Source organism: Schistocerca americana, chromosome 1, assembly GCF_021461395.2.
Source record: "Schistocerca americana isolate TAMUIC-IGC-003095 chromosome 1, iqSchAmer2.1, whole genome shotgun sequence".
NCBI lineage: Eukaryota > Metazoa > Arthropoda > Insecta > Orthoptera > Acrididae > Schistocerca > Schistocerca americana.
Genome location: NC_060119.1, coordinates 1157054477 through 1157078690, shown reverse-complemented (window position 1 = coordinate 1157078690; position 24214 = coordinate 1157054477). Strand labels below are relative to the sequence as shown.

General features: G+C 42.8%; 1 protein-coding gene across 1 annotated transcript in view; it reads left to right on the top strand.

Annotated features, from left to right (window-relative positions):
- The window catches only part of LOC124597599 (mite allergen Der f 3-like), a 112944-nt gene that overhangs the window by 11006 nt on the left and 77724 nt on the right, over positions 1–24214 (top strand). Inside the window, exons 2-3 of the mRNA XM_047135947.1 lie at positions 3108–3193; positions 15506–15594. Of these exons, the coding sequence (XP_046991903.1) occupies positions 3108–3193; positions 15506–15594 (175 nt within the window). The remainder of the gene's footprint in view (positions 1–3107; positions 3194–15505; positions 15595–24214) is intronic.

Sequence of the window (24214 nt, the reverse complement as noted above, 5' to 3'; positions counted from 1 at the left end):
CCAGGGCAGCAGCACCATTTGTTTACATTAAAATAAAAGGATGAACAGAGATATTGTGAAATATGCACTATCCGGTATTCTTACAGCTAGAGGTTAACACGATACTCTCCATAAATACTGAATGTGTTTTGGGCAATAAGCCCAAGTGTCTAGCGCAGTTGTTAGATCGGTTACTGCTGCTACAATGGTACTTATCAAGATTTATGTTAGTTTGAACGTGGTGTTATAGTCAGCACACGAGCGATGGGATACAATAGCTCTGAGGTAACGATGAAGTGGGGATTTTCCCGTACGACCATTTCACAAGTGTACCGTGAATACCAGGTATACGGTAAAACATCAAATCTCCGACATTGCTGCGCCCGGAAAAAGATTCTGCAAGAATCGGACTGAAGACATAAGTGCAACCCTTCCGCACATTGCTGCAGATTTCATTGCTGGGCCATCAGTAAGTGTCAACATGTGGACCTTTCTACGAAACATCATCGATATGGGCTTTCACAGCACAAGGCCCATTCGTGTACCTCTGATATGACCCAAAGCTTTACGCCTCACCTGGGCCCGCCAACATCGACATTGGACTGTTGATGACTGGAAACATGTTGCCTGGAAACGTTACGGGTGTCGAGAGAATCCATGGACCCTGCATGCCAGCAGGGGACTGTTCAAGCCGGTGGAAGCTGTGCAATGGTGTGAGGACACGTAAGCACCCTGTCTGATCGCCTGTATCCATTCATGTCCATTGTGCATTCCGACGGACTTAGGCAATTCCAGGAAGAGACTGCGACACCCCACACGTCCAGAATTGCTACAGAGTGGCTTCACGAACGCTCTTCTGGGTTTAAACACTTCCACTGGCCGCCAAGCTCCCCAGTTATGAATGTTATTGAGCATAACTGGGATGCCTTGCAACGAGCTGTTCAGAAGAGATCTCCACCCATCGTACTCTTTCTGATTTATGGACAGCTCCGCTGTGTTTATGGTGTCTCTTCGCTCCAGCACTACTTCAGACATTAGTCGAGTCCATGCCACGTCGCGTTGCGGCTCTTCCGCGTGCTCGCGGGTGCCCTAACCGATATTAAGCTGGTGTACCAGTTCCTTTGACTCTTCAGAGTCTTTCCTAAGATAAAACGTTTTGTTTGTAGTTGACTTAATAGGCATTTAATATTGGTATTTCGTGAATTTTATTCCGTCGTGTTGTCTGTGTAAATGAGGTAGAATAAAATAACCATTTGCGCCAAAACAGTCTCGCTTATTTTGCGCGTGTAACAATTGCTCCAATAATGGAAAGACCAATTTCGTTTTATGTAGCAGACAGTGACAAAATAGACATAAATCGAGAAACCACACCACTCTTAGGTACTATTCGTATTAACAGCTTTTTCACTATTAGATGACATTTTGATTTTCCACGTAGCAAAACGTTTGACCAACTTTAATGAGGTAATAGATTCTTTCGCGGAAAGCTGTAGCAAGATAAGAGAGAAAAAACCGCTGGGACCTAAGGATGGAAGAAATTTGTTCTGTCTTGCTTGTTTCTTGTCTTCACTGGTTTTATGTTTCCTATAATTAATTTTATGTTACACAAAAGAGGAAATTATTAACTAATAGGCAATGAAGAGTGCAACTTTTCTCAAGATCTCTTATTCTTCCCGGTTACAATAATCCCAAGCAGTATTAATTGTGAGTTTTTCCAAAGGGGGGTAGGATGTCAAAACGGCCGACTGGGAGCAGGAGAGGCAGCACAGGACACTGTAATTTCCACTGTCCTGAATATAGGTTAGATGGGATTCATGGCGGGTGGTCTGGGTGAGCAGATCATTCGCTCGAATTGTCCAGAATGTTCTTCAAACAAATCGTGAACAGCTGTGGCACAGTGACAGGCCGCATTGACATCCATAAAAATTACAGCGTTGTTTGGGAACATAATGTCCCTGAATGGCTGAAAATGGTCTCCAGGTAGCCGAACATAAGCATTTCCTATCAATGAGCGTTTCAGTTCGACCAGAGGAACCAGGCCATTCTTTGTAAACATAGTCCACACCATTAGGAGGATCACCAGCTTGCACTGTGCGTTGTTGACATCTTGGGTCATGGTTTAGAGGGGTCTGTGCCACACTCGAATCCTATCATTAGCTCTTACCAACTGAAATCCGGACTCATGTGACTGAGCCGCGGTTTTCCAGCTGTCTACGGTCCAGTTAATACAGTCACGAGCCCAGGAGAGGCGCTATAGGCGATTTCGTGCTGTTAGCAAAGGCACTCGCGTCGGTCGTCTGCTGCCGTAGCCCATTAACGACAAACATCGCCGCGCCGTTCGTCGTATGCCCCACACTGATTTCCGCGGTTATTTCACTCAGGGTTGCTTGTCTGTTAGCACCGACATCTATACGCAAATGCGGCTGTCCTTGGTCGTTTTTTGTGCGTGTATGAGTTACACACCATGTATGATGTAGTATAAACTAACTTCATGCTCCCATGCGGTAATTAACGTGAAACTGCGTTATCCATGACGAGAAGTAATGTCTCAAATTTGGTACTCTTGGCACGCTCTTGACACTGTGGATCGCGGAATATTGAATTCCCTAACCATTTTCTAAATGGAAGGTACGATGTGTCTGCTCCAAGTACCATACTGCATTCAGAGTCTGCTAATTATCCTCGTGCAGACATAATCACGTCGGGAACCTGTTCAAATGAATCACCTGAGTGCAAATGACATATCCGTCACTGCACTGCCCTTTGTACCCTGTGTACGTGATACTATCGGCACCTATATAAGTGCACACGCCTACCCCATGACTTTCGTCACCTCATTGTAACGAGCGCACTATAGGCACTGAACAACGGTATGTAAAACGTTTCATTAAAATGACCTGTGGACTGGTACCAGATATCTCATAGAGTGGAGAACTGGCAAAAGTCTCGGGGAATTTGTTTAAAAAGGAGTGTGTTAACGTGACACAGTTATCGGTCCACAGATGGACATTACTATAATACTGAAAAAATACCCATTCTGCGCAATGTAAGTTTGCCCCTGTGGTTGTCAATAACGCCTCCACGTTCACTGCATGAAGCGCAAATTGTAAAAGTACAACCTGTTGCAGGTGGCGCACTACTGCGGAAGCCTTCGGTACTAAAGGGACGTATAGTCAACGGCGTCGAAGCGGAACCAGGGGAGTTCCCTTATCAAGTGAGTACTGGTAACCAAACAGCCAGAAAATTGCTTTACAGTGTAGAATGTGTGTGTTAAAAAAAGGTAATTCGTATGTAGCCCGTTATGTTTCCATTGCCAACAGAAATGGACGCTACTGCTAGTCATTTTGTTGCAATATGACTACCTAGTAACACTATTACTCATTATTGAATCTCTTATTTACTCAGAAAGGAGTAAGAAATGACTGAGGTATCTGCAGCTATACAGGGGGAACATAAATAAAACCGACAAACTGCAGGGACGGATTTCTAACTGGAAACGTGTCCGGAAATGTATCGTTGTTCCGGTAGATGACGCTGACGAACGAAAGATGTTCCGACCACGTGCCGTGTGTTCCTTGTATGTTGCAGGCTGTGTGACTGACCCAGCGTAGTGTAAGCGGCAGAATGTTTCTGTATTCGCGTCGGGAGCAAGCCGAGATTGAAACGGTCGAGAGGTAGCACGGCTATACCAATACAAGTACCCCCACACACACCAACTACGTCATACAACATTTAAAGCCAGTTTTGGGCGTTTGTGTGATTATGGGACCTTTCAGACAGACGGACGCGCAGGGAGGACCGTGTTCTACAGGATACTGAGACGAACCCTGGTGCAAGCCTCAAGCAAGAGGCCCAACAACTTGGTGTAAACCAAAGTACGATTATGTCTATCCTGCATGACAGCTGTGTATGAACGCGTGCAGTGCATCCCATGTAGACCACTTTGAACAGCTGTTGTGACGCGGATGCGATGCAGCTCTGTATCGTGTTCCGGGTCGATTTGTTGTTGTTGCACGCACACCGTCCATTTTCAGACACGTATCCTTAGGACAGTTTCTCCTCCATTTCCAGTCCCTGGATTTTTCGATTTTATTAATATCCACCCTGTATATCTTTTACAGCAAGATCTCTTTGGAACTTCAAGATTGGGTGCCATGTTTGTACGCTCAGATGATGGAAAAACATAAGTACTTAGCAAAATAAATGGAAACCATTGGCAAAGACTTAGGTCCAATACATTCAAACATTGAAGAGAAAAAAGAATTCAAGGGACCAGGTATTTTTCCTTGCTGACAGATGTTTGTCACATAAATAGATTCAGAGAGAGAGCTCCTGTTGTCACTTTTCTGGATTTGTTGCAAATGCACTTCCAGAAATTGCCACCGGATAATGTAGTGCAAATCCCACAAAAGTTCGTCGATAAGACTGTTCGACACGTTTGGGTGGTGGTGGCTGCTGTTATCACTGCTGCAAGACGTGGCTAATGATAACCGCTCGGCCAGGAGCCAGGAGCAGGAAATACGCATGAGTGGGTATAAGACAATGATGTAGCCTTTCGCCCCTACTGTTCGATCAGTACATCGAGGAAGCAATGATGAAAATAAAAGAAAGGTTCAGGAGTGGAATTAAATTCAAGGTGAAAGGATATCAATGATACGATTCGCTATGACATTGCTATCCTGAGTGGAAGTGAAGAATAATTATATCATCTGCTCAACTGAATGAACAGTCTAATGAGAAGTAGTAGAAATGAGAACAGCGATAAGCTTAACATCAGGATTCATCATCATGAAGTAGATAAAGTTAAGGAATTCTGCTACCTAGGCGCTAAAATAATCAATGACGGACGGAGCAAAGAGGACATCAGAAGTAGACTAGAAATGGCAAAAAGTGCAGTCCTAGCCAAGAGAAGTCTGCTAATATCAAATATCGCCTTAATTCGAGGATTAAAAATGTCTGAGGATGTACGTCTACCACTGTATGGTAGTGAAACTTGGACTGCGGGGAAACCGGAACAGAAGCGAATCAGAGCATTTGTGATGTGGTGCTACAGACGAAAGTTGAAAATTAAGTGGTTTGATAAGGTAAGGAATGAAGAGATTCCGTGCAGAATCAGAAAGGAAAGAAATATGTGGAAAACACTGATAACGAGAAGGGACAGGATGACAGAACACCTGTTAAGACATGAGGCAATGACTTCCATGGTACTAGAGGGAGCTGTAGAGGGCAAAAACTGTAGAGGAAGACAGAGATTGGAAGACATCCAGCAAATAACTGAGGATGTAGGCTGCAAGTGCTTCTCTGAGATGAAGAGGTCGGCACAGGAGAGGAATTCGTGGCGGGCCGCATCAGACCAGTCAGAAGACTGATGACTAAAAAAAATGTTATAGATACAGCAATAAGTAATAACACATTAGTCAGTGCAGTTGAAGAAGAATGGACATATCAGAAAAGGGCAATCACAGAGGTTGGCAAGGAAAACATAGATACAAAGATGAAACATGGGTAGCAGAAGAAATACGTACTTCAGCTGCTCGATGAAAGAAGGAAGTATAAAAATCTTCAGGGAAATTCAGGAATACAGAAATATAAGTGGGCAAAGAATGAAATAAATAGGAAGCGCAGTAAAGCTAAGATAAAATGGCTGCTTGAAAAATGTGAAGAAATCGAAAAAGAAATGATTGTCAAAATGGTTCAAATGGCTCTGAGCACTATGGGACTTAACGTCTGAGGTCATCAGTCCCCTAGAACTTAGAACTACTTAAACCTAACTAACCTAAGGACATCACACACATACATGCCCGAGGCAGGATTCGAACCTGCGACCGTAGCGGTCGCGCGGCTCCAGACTGTAGCGCCTAGAACCGCTCGGCCACCGCGGCCGGTAAATGATTGTCAGTAGGACTAACTCAGCATACAGGAAAGTCAAAACAACCCTCGGTGAAACTAAAAGCAAGGGTTGTAGCATTAAGAGTTCAATGGGAATTTCACTGTTAAATGCAGAGGACAGAGCGGATAGGTGGAAAAAGTACATGTAAACCTTCTATGAGGGAGAAGATTTGTCTGATGATGTGGAAGATAGAAGAAGAAACAGGAGTCCATTTAGAACAGGCAGGCGATCCATATTAGAATTGGAATTTAAAAGATCTTTGGAAGACTTAAGATTAAATAAGGCAGAAGAGATAGATAACATTCTCTCAGAATTTCCAAAATCACTGGGGGAAGTGGCAATGAAACGATTATTCACGTTGGTATGTAGAATGTATGAGTCCGGCGATATACCATCTGACTTCCTGAAAAATATCATCCACACAATTCCGAGGACTCTAAGAGCTGACAAATACGATAATTGTCGCACAATCGCACAATCAACTTAACAGCTCAAGCATCCAAGTTGCTGACAACAATAATATACAGAAGAATGGGAAAGAAAATTAAGGCTGTGTTAGATGGCGATCGGTTTGGCTTTACGAAAGGCAAAGGCACTGGAGAGGCAATTCTAACGTTGCGGTTGATAATGGAAGTAAGTCTGAAACAAAAAAAGGGCACGTTGATAGGATCTATTGACCCAGAAGAAGCGTTTGACAGTGTCAAATGATGCAAGATATTCGAAATCCTGAGGAAACTAGGCATAAGCCATAGGGACAGACGTGTGATATACAATGTGTACAAGAGCCACGAGGGAATAGTAAGAGTGGACGACCAAGAACGAAGCTCTCGGATTGAAAAGGGCGTAAGGCAGGAATGTAATCTTTCGCCCCTACTGTTTATATTATACATGGAAGAAGCAATGATGGAAATAAAAGAAAGCAAGATGGAATTAAAATTCAAGGTGAAAATATACCAATGATACAATTCGGTGATGACATTGCTATCCTTACATGATCTGCTGAATGGAATGGACGGTCTAATGAGTGCATAATATGTATTGAGAGTAAATCGAAGAAAGACGAAAGTAATGAGTAGTAGCATAAATGGGAACAGCGGGAAATTTAATATCAGGGTTGGTGGTTGAAGTATTTGCGCTAGCAGAATAGAAATGCGAAAGACAACGTCCGAAAACAATTTATTGAACTCACCAAAACGAAACAATAATACAGTATCCAAAAGAACAACCGACTCGATCCCGACTGCTTATCGACACAAACGCAAAATAACAAATAACAATATTAATAGAAAAAGACTCGCCTTTTCACAGGGAGCGAACGCAAACAGTTCTACAACGTCCAGAGGTTCGTCGACTACGTATACCAAAGAGATCGGCCAGCTAGAAGAGGCATCTGGCCGGAGCTGCATCCTTCCGAGCGGTGCGTCTAACTGTCTTTTTCCGGCAGTGAGCCGCCTTATAAAGCCAGCTGGAGGATGTATCTGCCGGAACTATTTACAATCACGTGCCTGGCGTAGCGAAGTAGTCCCTAGGCTAGCTGCGACCTCTGGTAAAGCTATTCTGCAGGCTCTTCGAACCCAACACCTTCTCCAATCCCATCTTGACCGGTTCACCGCTTGGTGGAACCAGTGGTTGCTTAAGGTCAATCCTGCCAAATCCCAGGCGATCATAGTAGGCAAAACCACTCCTTCCTTCCGCCTCCTCGATTTCTACATCACCATCTATGGCCGTCCTATTGCCCTCACCTCCACCCTTAAGTACCTTGGTGTCACCCTTGACCGTCGCCTCTCCTGGACCCCCCACCTCCGGACGATCCAAGCCAAGACGCGCTCCCGCCTCTGTCTCCTCAAACTCCTCTCCAGCCGACCTTGGGGTCTGGACCCCTCTACCATCCTCCATACCTATAAATCCCTCATTCGCCCTATCCTTTGCTACGCCCACACTGCCTGGACCTCCACTCCCCCTACATTTTACAAATCCCTTCAGATCCTGGAACGCCATGCTCTTTACCTCGCCTATCGCATCCGTCTCCCCTCCCCCACGCGGATCCTGTACGACCTAATTCCCTTCCCCCACCTCCTCCTTTTCCTCGAACAGATACGGATCCTCTACACCTCCCGCAAGCTCGATCCTCCACACCCGCTGGTCTCTCCCATCCTCTCCCGCCCCCGTCCGCTGCCGCGCCTGTACTTCCATGTCCCACCTGCTCTCCATCTCTCCACTCTCCACACCCTCTCCCAAGGTGGCTTTCGCCAGCTCTCCCTCCCTGATGATGCCCTCCTCCCCTCCATCTAACCCTCCCACCAACTTTGATCCTCCCTCTTCCTGTGTTTGTTTCCTTTGGGCACCCTCTCTCCCTTCTCTCCCCTTTCCCTCCCTCCTCCCTTTCTCCCCACTCCTCCCCCGGGCTTCCCCTATCCCCGTCCCTCTACTCTTCCTCCCATCTCCTCTGCCATTGGCATCTTTGCTCTCCCCTCTCCCTCCCCCTCGCCCCTCTTCCCCTCTTGGCAGGTCCCCGGACTCGCACACGTTACGTGGACTTTCGAGCGCCGGAGATCATCGCCATCAGTTTCTCGTGTGTGTGCCGTCGTGTTTGTGTTAGTGTTCACCGTCACACTCCTACGTTCACCTGTGCCATCGAATCATCAGTGTTTGTGCGCCGTGCCAACGTGTTTCAGTGTAATTTTCGTCGAGTGTGAACGGCTCCGTGTTTTGTATTTTTGTGTGTCTACTGTTTTTTACCCGTCACTCTACTTATTATGTATCTTCTTAATGTTTTTTCTCATTGGAAAATCGAAGGCTGAAGAGCAGCGTATGATGCTGCTGCCAGCCTACCTATGTATCTGTACAGGTATGAAAATTACAATAAACGAACGGGCAGAAGTCCCTGGCGGTCGTTGGTGGAAACCTGATGGTGTGTTGTGTTGTGGACACCGGTAATTCTTTGTTTCGACAACACAGACGACGTAGGTTATCCTGGTGAATATACACCCTGTGATGCAGGCAACCCGTGATGGTTAACGTAAAGTGGGATGCCGATGCATTAGGCGCTACGATGACCGAAGTGTGCGGCTACAGCAGTGGTCAGGAAGTAGATGAAGTTAAGTAATTATGCTACCTAGGCAGTAGAATAACCAATGACGAACAGAGCGTGGAGGTCGTCAAAAAAGACTAACACTATCAAAAAGGGCAGTCCTGGCCTAGAGAAGTCCACTAGTATCAAACACTGCCCATAGTTTGAAGAAGAATTTCTGAGAATGTACACTTGGAGTACAGCATTGTATGCTATTGAAACTTGGACTGTGGGAAAACCGGAACAGAAGACAATCGAAGCATAAGAGATGTGGTGCTGCAGACGAATGTTGAAAATTAGGCAGACTGATAAGGTAAGGGATGAGTAGGTTCTACGCTGAGTCGGAGACGAAAGGAATATGTGGAAAACCATGACAATGAGAAGGGAGAGGATGATAGGACATCAGTTAAGACATGAGAGAATGACTTACATGGTACTAGAGGAAGTTGTAGAGGGTGAGAACTGTAGAGGAGGACAGAGACTGGAATAAATCCAGCAAATAACTGATAACTGAGGACGTAGGTTACAGGTGCTATTCAGTGTGAAGAGGTTGGCACTGGACAGGAATCGGTGGCGGGCTGCATCAGACCAGTTAGAAGACTGATGACTCAAATATATACAGGGTGGTCCATTGATAGTGACTGGGCCAAATATCTCACGAAATAGGCATCAAACGAAAAAACTACAAAGAACGAAACTCGTCTAGCTTGAAGGGGAAAACCAGATGGCGCTATGGTTGGCCCTCTAGATGGCGCTGCCATAGGTCAAACGGATATCAACTGCGTTTTTTAAAATAGGAACACCCATTTTTTTACATATTCGTGTAGTACGTAAAGAAATATGAATATTTTAGTTTGACCTCTTTTTTCGCTTTGTGATAGATGATGCTGTAATAATCACAATCGTATAAGTAAGTGGTATCACGTAACATTCCCAGTGAAGACGATATTTGCTTCGTGATACAGCCGGCCGAAGTGGCCGTGCGGTTAAAGGCGCTGCAGTCTGGAACCGCAAGGCCGCTACGGTCGCAGGTTCGAATCCTGCCTCGGGCATGGATGTTTGTGATGTCCTTAGGTTAGTTAGGTTTAACTAGTTCTAAGTTCTAGGGGACTAATAACCTCAGCAGTTGAGTCCCATAGTGCTCAGAGCCATTTGAACCATTTTTGAACCTTCCTGATACGTTATCCGTGTTAAAATGGACCGTTTACCAATAGCGGAAAAGATAGATATCGTGTTGATGTATGGCTATTGTGATCAAAGTGTCCAACGGGCGTGTGTTATGTACGCTGCTCGGTATCCTGGACGACATCATCCAAGTGTCCGACCCCTTCGCCGGATAGTTACGTTATTTAAGGAAACAGGAAGAGTACAGCCACATGTGATACGTCAACCACGACCTGCAACAAATGATGATGACCAAGTAGGTGATTTAGCTGCTGTGGCGGCTAACCCGCACATCAGTAGCAGACAAATTACGTGAGAATCGGGAACCCCAAAAACGTCGGTGTTGAGAATGCTACATCAACATCTATTGCAACCGTACCATATTTCTATGACCAGGAATTGCATGGCGACGACTTTGAACGTTGTGTACAGTTCTGCCACGAAGCACAAGAGAAATTACGGGACGATGACAGATTTTTTGCACGAATTCTATTTAGCGACGAAGTGTCATTCACCAACAGCGGTAACGTAAACCGGCATAATATGCACTATTGGGCAACGGAAAATCCACGATGGCTGCGACTAGTGGAACATTAGCGACCTTGACGGGTTAATGCATGGTGCGGCATTATGGGAGGAAGGATAATTGGTCCCCATTTTATCGATGGCTATCTAAATGGTGCAATGTATGCTGATTTCCTACGTAATGTTCTACCGATGTTACTACAAGATGTTTCACTGCATGACAGAATGGCGATGTACTTCGAACATGATGGATGTCCGGCACATAGCTCGCGTGCGGTTGAAGCGGTATTGAATAGCATATTTCATGACAGGTGGATTGTTCGTCCAAGAATTGAGGTTGACAGACATCATTTTGAGCATTTATTGCATTAATGTGGTATTTACAGGTAATCACGCTGTAACAGCATGCGTTCTCAGAAATGATAAGTTCACAAAGGTACATGTATCACATTGGAACGACCGAAATAAAATGTTCAGACGTTCCTACGTTCTGTTTTTTAATTTAAAAAACGTACCTGTTACCAATAGTTCGTCTAAAATTGTGGGCCATATGTTTGTGACTATCACAGTGCCATCTATCACAAAGCGAAAAAAGTGGTCCAACTAAAACATTCGTATTTCTTTATGTACTTCACGAATATGTAATAAAAATGGGGGTTCCTATTTAAAAAAAGGCAGTTGATATCCGTTTGACCTATGGCAGCGCCATCAAGCGGGCTCACCATAGCGCCATCTGGTTTCCGCCTTAATGCTAGACGAGTTTCGTTCTTCGTAGTTTTTTCGTTTGACACTTATTTCGTGAGATATTTGGCCCACCCTGTATATTCCGCACTGAGTATTTCACAGAGCAAACCATAAACCATAAAGCTGGCGAACGCAATACTGATTCCACTGTTAACTGTTCGCTTTTTTTTTTCTTTATAGAATTTCAATTCCCCCCGAAGGGGGGCGGGCTGGCAGCAACTTACTACGCCGATCTTCAGCCTACAGAATTTGTGTTAAAAAGATGAAGATAATAAAAAATAACAGTTGGCGATAAAATCGGTGACTTAAAGGTAAAATGGCAGAAAATTCTAGAACTTAAAACATAAAACACAGGGTTGATGATGCTAAGAAAATACACAAGAAGCAGAAAAATAGCAGACACACAGATAAAAAAAAAACCACGGCGACAGTCTGGTTTCTGTTTGCAAGATATAAAATGCACACCCAGCGACAGCATGATTTCTGTTCGCAACACTGTGGAAAGACACACAACACTGAACACTCACTTAAACACAGCACTAAAAAGTTGGCACAAATATGACATACCACAGCCGAGAGCTGGTGGGGGGGAAACTGGACAGATGATGGAGGAAAAAAAGGGGGGGAAGGAGAGGAAAAGTGAAGGGTTGGAGGGGGGAAAGAAGCCAATGGAGAATGAGGACCCATAAGAGGGGTGGGGGGTGCTGAGCAGATGTGCCAGGGAGTGGGGAATACAGAGGAGGGGAATGCAAAAGGACTCGGGGGGGGGGGGAGAAGGGACTTAGGGGGAGGTTGGGCGGGGAGAAAACACAGGATGGAAGGGGGGAGGAAGAGGGAGCCCAGGGAAAGGACGGAGGAAGGAGGGGGGTGAGGATCAGAGTTGATAGGAGGGATAAATGGAGGGAGAGAGGGCATCGTCTGGGAGGGGGAGTTGATGGAAGCCACCTTGGGAAAGGAGATGTAGGGTGGAGAGATGGAGGGTAGGGGGAACTGTTCGCTGGTTATTTCAGTTTCAAATCAAATCTCTGTGCAATTACAGGAAAAAGTGTAACACTCTCGAATTCGTTGGAGTTGACACGGTTGACTGTGTACTTATTAGAATATGATCAAAGTACTCCACCAAACAGAGCAAAATCTATCACAAACAAGATGAAAGAGTGTACTGTTTGACTCGCAACTGAGAAAACACGTTACGTTCTGCACGTTGCTAACTGCATCCTCCTGGCTGAGTCATTCTCCACAGTGAACGCTCAGAGTGGCTCTCTGCAGCTCCCGGCAGAGGGCACTGTGAACGCTACTATCATCCAACTGTGAGCACCCTCTCGCACATATATATTTCGTTCTCCTGGCGTGAGAAATTCAACACCGCAACAACGATTATTATCAATCGCGTTTTGCAGAAGTGTCAACTGTAACTGTCACCATTAGCTCTACATCTGCAACTACGTGAGACTCTTTATTTCACAATGAAGTGCCTGAGAGAGGGTTCAATGAACCACCTTCAAGCTGTCTCTCTACCGTTCCGCTCTCGAACGGGATGCGGGAAAAACGAGTACTTAAATTTTTCAGTGTGAGCCCTGATTTCTCTTATTTTATCGTGATGATCATTTCTCCCTGTGTAGGTGGGTGGCAATGGAATGTTTTCGCAATCGGAGGAGAAAACGGGTGATTGAAATTTCATGAGAAGATCCCGTCGCAACGAGAAACGCCTTTGTTTTAATTATTGCCACTTCAATTCATGTATCATGTCTGTGACACTATCTCCACTATTTCGCGATAATACAAAACGAGCTGCCCCTCTTTGTACTTTTTCGATGTCATCTGTCAGTCCCACCTGATGCGGATCCCACACCACAAGCGTGGTGTAAGCAGTCTCTTTAGTAGACCTGTTGCACCTTCTTAAGTGTTCCGCCAATGAATCGCAGTCTTTGGTTTCCTCTACCCACAATATTATCTATGTAATCGTTCCAGTTTAGGTTATTTGTAATTGTAATCCCTAAGTATTTAGCTGAATGTACAGCCTTCAGATTTATGTGACTTCTCGCGTAATCGAAATTTAGCTGATTTCTTTTAGTACTCATGTGAATAACTTCACACTTTTCGTTATTCAGGATCAATTGCCCCTTTTCGCACCATACAGATATCTTATCTAAATCATTTTGAAAGTCGTTTTGATCATATGATGACTTTACAAGATGGTAAATGACAGCATCATCTGCAAACAATCTAAGACGGCAACTGAGATTGTCTCCTATGTCGTTAATATAGATCAGGAACAATAGAGGGCCTATAACACTTGCTTGGGGAACGCCAGATATTACTTCTGTTTTACTCGATGACTTTCTGTCTATTACAACGAACTGTGATCTTTCTGACAGGAAATCACGAATCCAGTCACACAATTGAGGCGATACTCCGTAGGCACGCAGTTTGGTTAGAGGACGCTTGTGAGGAACGGTGTCGAAAGCCTTCTGGAAATCTAAAAATATGGAATCAATTTGACATCCTCTGTCGATAGCACTTATTACTTCATGAGTATAAAGAGGTATTTGTGTTTCACAAGAACGATATTTTCTGAAAACGTGCTGACTATGTGTCAATAAATCCTTTTCTTCGAGGTACTTCATAATGTTCAAATACAGTATATGTTCCAAAACCCTACTGAAAATCGACGTTAGTGATATAGGCCTGTAATTCAGCGGATTATTCCTACTTCCCTTTTTGGGTATTGGTGTGACTTGAGCAATTTTCCATTCTTTATGTACGGATCTTTCTGTAAGCGAGTGGTTGTATATAATTGCTAAATATGAAGCTATTGTATCAGCATACTCTGAGAGAAACATGACTGGTATAAAATCTGGACCGGAGGCCTTGTCTTTATTAAGTGCTTTAAGCTGCTTTGTTACACCGAGGATATCTACTCCTATGTTTCTCATTTTCGCAGTTGTTCTTGATTGGATTTCAGGAACATTTACTTCTTTTTCTTTGGTGAAGGAGTTTCGGAAAACCGTGTTTATTAACTCTGCTTTAGTGGCACTGTCATCAGTGACTTCCTCGTTGCGGTATTTGCACAATATTATCCATCGGCAGGACTGAGAAGTATATTTGCAGATCCTCTATTACTTACAATGGATTTTATTTCCATAAGTCGAGTGGCCACACGTCTCATGGGGAGAGTTATGAAACGAAGAAATATGGAAGAAATGTGTGAGAAATTAAGAAACAGTGTACAATGATACATTGTTAGACTGATGAGAGTATACCATCGACTAGGTAGAATCTCAGGTAATCGTAGTGTTTGGAACTATTGAAAGTGACCCATCTATGGGGTGCAGATGTTAAGTTCATGAACTCCTTTGGTTTTGTAGAGATGTGTAGGCTATGACCTTGCACCAAATTTACGTCTCCTCATTCTTGCACTCCCTAAGTCTTCATATGAACACAAACCAAACGTCTACCACAGTCTTAGAAACGACACGAGTCCGCAGCTCGTGGTCGTGCGGAAGCGTTCTCGCTTCCCGCGCCCGGGTTCCCGGGTTCGATTCCCGGCGGGGTCAGGGATTTTCTCTGCCTCGTGATGACTGGGTGTTGTGTGATGTCCTTAGGTTAGTTAGGTTTACGTAGTTCTAAGTTCTAGGGGAGTGATGACCATAGTGTTCAGAGCCACAGAAACGACACAGAAGCACATTTCACGCTGGAGAACAGTTTGGTGGAAGGCCTACCTCAGGAATTGAGGTGGCAGTATGCCTGTTAGAAAACTTGGAGCACAAAACGAGTAAATTTCCTGATCAAACTATCGTAATACGAGGTGACTTACATTTTCCAATTATAAAAAGGGAGAGTCATGGCATTAATACTGATGCCAGAGGCAGTGATTTTCGAAATTTTTTTCGAGCGGATAGAGAACGATCTCGTGAAGATAGCATTCGAGACGTCACGATATGACAAAATTGTTATGAACTCACCTCTCCCCATCCCACCTAACATCACGCAGTATAGGTGTAGATGTTGAAGGCAATGATAAACCCCCTGCACAGGGAATCTTGTTCTATATTACATTTGGATTATGGGACTTCCTTATTTGTTCTACGCTGTTTCTGAATTCGGAGTAACTTCAGTACTTTGTGTTTCAGCTGTCGCTGCAGAAGAACGCAGAACACTGGTGTGGCGCCGTCATCTTGAACGAAGACTGGGCACTCACTGCAGCTCAGTGTGTCGAAGAGTGAGTATCTCCCTAAGAAAAGTACATGAAATAGTGGCACACTTTGCGTCTCACTGGGTGCCAATGCTTTTTACTAAGTAAAATCCCTGAGACGATTTTAGCACTGAACGCAGATGGGCGATGCAGTCCTCTATTCAGAACTGTGGCTCGATATGCTAATAGGGTCGGATTGTACTCGATTGCTTTCACACCCAGTAGCTAAAATCGCTGCTCCTTTAGTCTACTAACCCAATGATTCGCGTTTAATGCGAATTTTGTAACCTAAAACAAGTTCAAACGAAACAGAATAATAATTACAATAATAACTGAGTAACTGTGTAGGTGGCTAGAGGGAGTTCGAGTGGAATGAACTAATAATTCATTCATTCAGTCAAAACTATGAAATCTTAAAAATGGTGGTCCCATAGCAATAAACTTAAACATGGAAATACTCAAATTCTATAAAGTTTGCTTGAATGCGTGATTAGAATGACAGCAGATTCCTCAAATACTATTCAAACAATACTAGTACACAGAGAACAGAGCCCCCTGCTTTTCAACTAAATACAAAATATTCTCCATCTCTTAAATACATGATATCTATTAGGGTGATCAACATATTCTCTAAATCATTTGTCGGTTCACACGCTGCATACAGTATTAATTCAAAATTGCATCTGAAAAAGTTCAGTACTGAACCACATCTAATACTCGCGAATGTTAAAATTCCAGTCAACAAACGAATATTAAAGTGTTTTTTTCGACCACTCTTCGCCCAGAATGTATCACTGATGCAAGTCAAAAGCCACACCATCCACGCCCCCAACAAGTTACCTCAAGACCGATCCATACAGACAGACTGCCAGATGCATCCTGTTTACAATGACCGCTCGACTCACAAAGACTAGAAGTGAAGTCTCGCTCGCGCTTTTAAGCTTTCCCCCTCCAAAATTCACGACGTACTTAAAACATAGAAAATGGATCATAATTTAAAATATACATAACTTAGAAATGTGTCATACTTGTTAAACGAAAGGTCTCTCTTTTTCAGTCCCCTAAGACCATATACATTGTTCTGCACGTAACAGTTTAGGCATTATTAATTAAAACATGACTTTTACGCATGCATGGTTACGAGAAATAACGGAAAGAAAGTTGTTAAAGCATGGAAAGCACTAAAGTTGGACTGTCCAATAGCCGCGTCTTTTCACGGTCTATTCAGTGACGCTAAAAGATCTTATATGCAAACTATCGCTTTCAAATGACGAGTGTTTTTAATATAATTGATTTAAATAAATTAGAAATTAAGAAATAACGTAGACTTCATTACATGATTAAGTAGGGAGAGGTATTCAAGTTATCATGTTGTGATCATTTGCTGTGTTACTGTGGAGAAAACGATGAGCTGGCACATTTACATAATTAAAAGGACATAAAAACAGTAGTAACACAATAATAAAAAATGTACAAATGTGTGGCTATCAGGAATGACAGCAAGTGCTCTAAGCTATCATTCAATATCTGATTTGTCCAGTTCTCATGAAGTATTTAACAGCTATTGATTGTAATGTTCTACTGTAAGATTATTCATTTACTGTGAGTATGTAGGGTCTATGGTTTTCGTGATATTCATGGTATTTATATCTCTACATATGCATTTCAGCCCCATGTATATGTGACGTGACTGTTTTTGTTCTACGATGAAACAGCGAGCTACGATTGAGTTTCGAAGTATTTCAGAATAATCATATTCTGCCATGTTGCGAACGCCGCCATCTTTGGAGCCAATTTCTCTCAGACCACGGTAGCCAGATAGCTAAACGTCATTCCCCATCGTCTGCGGCCTGGAGAAAACTGCCGATTACCTGTTGCTGGAAGCTCGCTTGCCCCTAGCTGCATGGATTTTGGTCACACACCAGCTGTCTCCATTCGCATTGGTCTCAGCAGCCGAACCAACATTCACAGTACCACGACTCGATAACTTTTGCTTGGCTAATTGCTCACCAGCTTATGTGTTACGTTACAATTTTCGTTTGGTATAGCCCACTGAAGACAAGTTGCTGTGGAACCACATTCTCTATTCCTCAACATTGTCATTATTTCACCAAACTGCTGAAGCAGATTAGTGTGCTCACCTACATAACTGACAAATACTTCATCTTTCTCTTGCAGTTCCACAACTCATCCTAGTGTACTTTCTACAAGGCTATTTTTGTTGAACAACTAAATGATTTATATACACATGACTACTCTGCAATTCATAGTTCAGTGTTTGGCAAAGGGTGCATAAAACCAGTTTCAGACTGTCTCTCTACTCTTCAGTCTGGAAAAGAACATGCAAAAATTAGCACTTAAATATATCTGTGCGAGCTACTATTTCTTTTACTTTATCATGATAGTCATCCATCCTTACACCCTCATTAATGTGCATAAACAAATATTCTGCGACTTGTGGGGGAGGGGGGGGGGGGGAGCTGGTGATTGTAATATCGTAAACATATCACACCACAGCGAAAAAGTCTTCTTTTTAATGACTACCGTGCCAACACGATTCTCATATCCATGACAGTTTCCCCCTATTTTTGAACAATACAAAACAAGCTACCCTTCTTTGAACTTTTTCGGTGTCCTCCTTCAGTCCTGTGTGGTGAGGATCATATACTGTGCAGAAACTCTATAAAAGAGGATGGACAAGTATATTGCAGAGAGTCCCTTTAGTAGATTTTCTGACAATAAACCATGATGTAATTCCCAGAGATTTATTTAGTTGAACTGACAGCCTTTAAATTTGTGTGATTTACCGTGTAACCGAAATTTAACGGAATTTTTGTAATACTAATGTGGAGCACCTATGACAATTTATTGGTCAAGATTAGTTGTCGCTTTTCACATCAGACAGATAGCCTGTCTAAATTAATTTCTAGCTCGGTTTGATCTTCTGGTGACTCCATTACTCTGTAAAAGGTTGACATTTTCTACAAACAATCTACTAGGTACGCTCACATTGTCTCCTAAATTGTTTATATAAATTAAGACCATCAGAGAGCCTACAATGTTTCTTGAGGAACCACAGTTATGATTTTCTCATATTAGATCACTCCTCATCAATTTCTATGATCTGAGATCTTTCTGACAGAGAACCACATATCCATTCACGCAGATGGGACGGTACTCAATAGGTATGCAACTTGAACAAAAGCTTCTTGTGAGGAATGGTGTCATATTCCTCCTGGATATCTAGTAATTTGTTATCCACTTGAGATCCACTGTCGATAGCACTCGTTACTCAGTGCGAATAAAGAGCCAGTTCTACTCCACAACAAAGATATTTTCTGAATTAGTGCCATTTATGTGTATACAGATAGTTTTTTTCGAAGTATTTCATATTGGTGGAACACAGTTTGTAACCAGTTTCACCTTGTCCATTACTGCTTGTGCATCGATTTTTAACAGACAGAAGAGAAGGAAAAAAATCATACGACTCTGCAGCAGTAACTGGGAGATATAACAGGTCCACACAATCTAACGCTAAACTGGAGCTATCTGATACTTTTACAGTTCGGTCCGAATGAGCATCACTACCTACCAGCACTTCTCGGACGGCACTAGTATGTAACGTTGCTTTCCAGCTGGCTGGTCACATATGCACAGCCCTTGAATGAAATTATGTGCTTGGGCAGAGGCTGACTGAGCAGCAAATACAATAAAGAGCCAAAACATTATGACCACCTCATGAAGAGCTTGTTTGTCCTTCTTTAGAACGAAGTACAACACTGATTATGTTTATCAGGGATCCGAAATTTTATTGGTAGGTTTGTGGAGGTATGTGGAATTAGATGTCTACTCACAGGTCATGTAATTTGCTTAAGTAATGCGATGCTAATATGCGTACGTGGTGATGGCGCCCGATAGCGACCGAGATGGGTTCCATGGGATTTACATAAGGAGAATACGTCTCCGAGAAATCAACGTGAGTTCACAATAATGCTCCTCAAACCACTGTATCACGGTTCTGGCTCTGAGGCACGGACAATTATACTGCTGGAAGATGACATCGCCATCGGGAAAGGCATCAAACATGAAGGGATGCAGGTGGTTCGCAGCTGTTGATTACTATCACAGGTCCGATGAAAGTACAGGAGAATGTCTCCCATAGCGTAATACTGCTCCCACCAGTCTGCGTCCGTGGAACGCTGCACGTTTCGAGCCGCCTTTTACCTCGGTGACGGCGTTTGTGGAGAACCATCAACCTAGAGTAGCAAAAATGTGATTCACCTGAAGAGCCTGTAACCTCCCCCTCATTTTTCGACCTTAATGACGGTGAAAAATTAAACAGCATGTACCTAATGGTAATTTGGGAAAAGCAGTCGTCACCGACGTTAATCTGTCGGTAAAGAGGGAGGAAAGGGTTACATCTAAATGAAAGGAAAATCGCAAATGAAATTGGTGGAAATTAATTTTGAAAAGAGATAAAGTTAATAAAGAAAGTAAATGTGCGGTCGTTACGTTAACAACTAACTAACGGTAATTAGATATTTGAGATTTGGGGAAAGTTACGGTCGCCAGTCCCATGGACAACTACTATAATAACTGAAAACTAAAGATTAATGCACATATATTTAGCACTAAAAGGGTGGCAACTGAAGGTTGACACGTGTTGTGTGAAAACTGAATGTTTGTCAGAAGTAATAAATTTCGCTAAACTCTGACTTAATTTTTGCAAAAGAATGAATAAAATCGGAAAATTGAAAGTTACTTTAGTGACTGAAATTAATAGTGAACTTTGTTTCCGGAGCACTACGAAATTCAATAAAATAATGTTAGTCTTGGGCTACCTCGACAATCATTTCAAAAGCTACTTGAATCTACACAATTTAGAAACAAGAGATTTAACTTTGAAGTTGAATTAAATGATTCTGAACAATTAACAATAGTAAAATTTAGTACGTACCAAGCTGAGCTGCAGTCACAGATAAGTTAAAATATGGTAACAAAACTCGCACTCTTAATTTGTGCTTGTGTTATCTAAATATTGTAGCCAGCTATGAATACTCTAACTGAACTTTAGAATTAAAGCAGTGAAATGGAATGATATTACTTTAATGCTGGCGTTTGAATTTCAACGACACTCTGGTTCATGCCAGAAAAGGAAGGGACCCTGCTTGGTAATGCAATTGGGTCAATGAGCAACAAAGGTTCACGCTAAGTTGCTGTAATTTTGTGAGGCAAATGGGACAATTTTCAAACCTGAGGTCTGCCATACAGTTCTAAAACGTTACGTGCTTCCAGTCTTCCTTGTTAGTTGATCGAAGGTTTGAAGTCGTCGGTCGAGGAGGTGGCGACAGTCGCTCATTGTTGGCCGTCGCCGTTGCAGAAGCTGGATGTTGGCGTGCCTTCTTCTCGACATTGTCACCAGGTGGAACGGGCTCTTGATGTGCGCGAGCTAATGCTTCCCATCCGCGACACCGTGTCAGAAACTATCATAGCAAGTCGAACGCAATTACATGCTGCCAAACCCCGAAAGCGCGGCAACTCGTGGGATCGTCACACAACACACCTGCTCCACCGCCCTACTCCCGCCATACTCTGCTCTGCCCGCGCTCCACGCGGCAGAGTTAACACTACCAAAGATCCTAAACACTTTGGTTCTCCACACGACCTATCGATGTAATCGTTCGATAGCATAGTTTTCCCTAGGCGAGACCCAGCGTAAAAATACAAATAATGTTTACAAAACAAACCAATTATACATCGACATAAATGCATAAATATGTATATATACAGATAGTAAGTTAATTACAATATATAAAGACACAGAAATGTCATATCTTCAGGTAACAAAATAAGGAAAAAATTTATAGTACAATAGATGGAAATAGGGGGATATGCATTACCGGCGTTACTCGTGCCCCACATTGTCTGAGGATGTTCGTGTAACCTAAACAGACTCAGAAAATGTCCCAAAAAGGAAAAAAAGAACAACGGAAATGCATATGCTCAAAACGTCAAGATAATTTAGCATTAGGCTGACTAACCATAAACCAATTTTTAGACCATAATAATTGAGTGGAGACACTCCTAACCTTATTCCACTCTGTCATCTTACACGAAAGAAAACAGGTTGACAAATATTAAAATTCATAGAAAACATAGAAAATGGTTTAGCTATTCTAAAATCAGCAAAATTCCTAACAGTATCAAGAAATGGAATACTATTTACAAAATTAATCAGAGTACATGGTCATAAAAACAGGTAGATCAAAATACGCAAATTAATAATTAATTACATAGAAAACACATTTTTATATAACCTTTTCATAATTAATATTCTTGTCATGAGAGTCCACTTAACACTGAACAAGAAAATAATATAAAGCAGATCGAAAAAAACATACATATTGACAGCAGAATTCTTTGACATCAGCTGTCCGGGAAGAAAAACACAACTCCGCCTTCCGTACTCGCAAGTAAAAGAATGCCGACAGCAGCACAAGAGCCGACAGCGGCTCCGCCTCGCCAGTACTGTTGCGCCCGCCTCTGCGGCACGCTTGATCTCACTCGCCTGTGTAACGGCATTTCCAGAACGTCCGTTTCACTGAATTCTTTCGGAAAGACTCACTCCCCAGTGGATAACTCAACACTGTCCAACATCACACGGATCTACTAGCCTGAAACTTAAAACAGCGTCTAAATACATTGGCAATGGCTAGTAAATCACATATTTATGAAATCTTACAGCTATTTACAAAATAATATTTACATTCCTTAATTTACTGTGACTCAGCTGAAAACTTAAAATAGCAGGTTGGATTTTTCAATTGATTAATAATCAGTTACTCTTAAATCATTTAGTGAAAATTAATTACTTATTAATTACAACTTATTTCCTGTCCTCTTGGTCAGGCAAAAGCATGGCAATCTAGCAAATCGTTAAATCTTACACTCTATATTTACATACTGTAAAAATTGCCCATTCTGTTGTATCGATCAATCGTAGGTTGGTACAATTGCAAGTATACAATGTTCCGTATACCTAATAGTTTTCCAGAGCTTGGATACTCTAAGCAATAAGCATTTGTGTGAGGTATACCAATGACTTCATACGGTCCATTATAAACAAACTTAAATTTAGAGATTTCATTGTCTATCTCGATCGATTTCTCATGAGCTTTTACAAGTACTAAGTCTCCGATTGCAAACTTAGCAAAACGCGCTTTAGCGTAATGACGACGTATGCGAGCATCGGCTTTCAGCTTCATTATTTCTCGCAAACAATCCTTTTTCGCAACAAAACTAATGTCAATCCGTGGATTCCTCACATTACAGTAGTTCAAATTCATGCCTATGTCAATGGCATCTGGCCAGTTAACAATGTGTATAGGCTGGTATTGCCTATGCACACCGTCTCCTGCCTCGTCAAAACTAACTACTATTATTTTACTTTGTGGTGTACATGTCAAAGTTTTGCTTTCGCAACTAATCATTGCACGGTACTTTAATAGCCAATCCAACCCGATAATTACTTCCGTAGTTAAGTCTGGCACGACGACACACTCTTGTTCAAATCGTGCCCCACATATCTCGAAGTTGACAAAAATCTGCTTTGTGACCGGTTTACTGGCCTTCCCAGTAGCACCGATAATTTTCACTCCTGTTACTGGCATAACTACGATACCAGGTCTGTCTTTCAGTAACTCAAATATTTTCCCAGACACAGCACTCAATTCTGCCCCGGTGTCAATCAACACGTTTAGTTGTAGGCCGTGCATATTAACAGACACTACTATCTGTCTACACTTATCCTCGACTGTTTCTCTATTTTACCACAATAAATCCTCGTCTATATCCAGGTCATACAGTTTTAATTTCAACACGTTTGTCCTGAGGCTTAGTCTGTAGCTTCGCCTCCAATACCGAAACCTTTTCTTGTATCTCGTCAACTAGGGAGTGTTGCTTTGCTATCAATTCACTAATTGTCACCTTCGTTGATTCCACTTTGGTCAGATTGATCTCATCTGCCAATCTACCTGGAGGAATGTGCCCAGTAGTATCTGCAATTACTTCCTCTGGATCTGCGCAACCCACACTGCTACCGTCCGACCGTATAACATCAGCTCTAACCTCATACACGCTGTAATCTACGTGCTTTTCTACCAATCGTGTCCGGCTATCACTAAAATTTTCGTAATCTTTTTCATTAATACTGTCGCAATTTTAGACTGGAGTTTTGCGTCGGATGGGTCGGCTACTTCTACCACTATAACTTTCGGTAAGTTCTGCCAGTTAGGGCCACAACTTTCCGTTACTACTTCAACATCCAAATCCTGCGGGACGAAACACGACGTATCTTGCTCGTGCTCCCCATTAAAATCAACTATTTCTGGTAAAGTCTGCCGGTTAGGGCCTGAACTTTCTATCACTTCACAAACACCTTCTTCCTGCGGGACGAGACGCGGCAAATCCTCCACGCGCTCCCCATAAACCCTTCTCCCGTACAGGCCCCTATAATCTTTTAGTTCGTCGTATAAGCGACCGAACTGCCTTAACCAGACCTCATCCCTCTCTGATTCCCTCGCTCGATGACGGACGTGTTATCCGACATCTGATCTTCTCTCAACACTTGCGAATCTTAAACTCAATC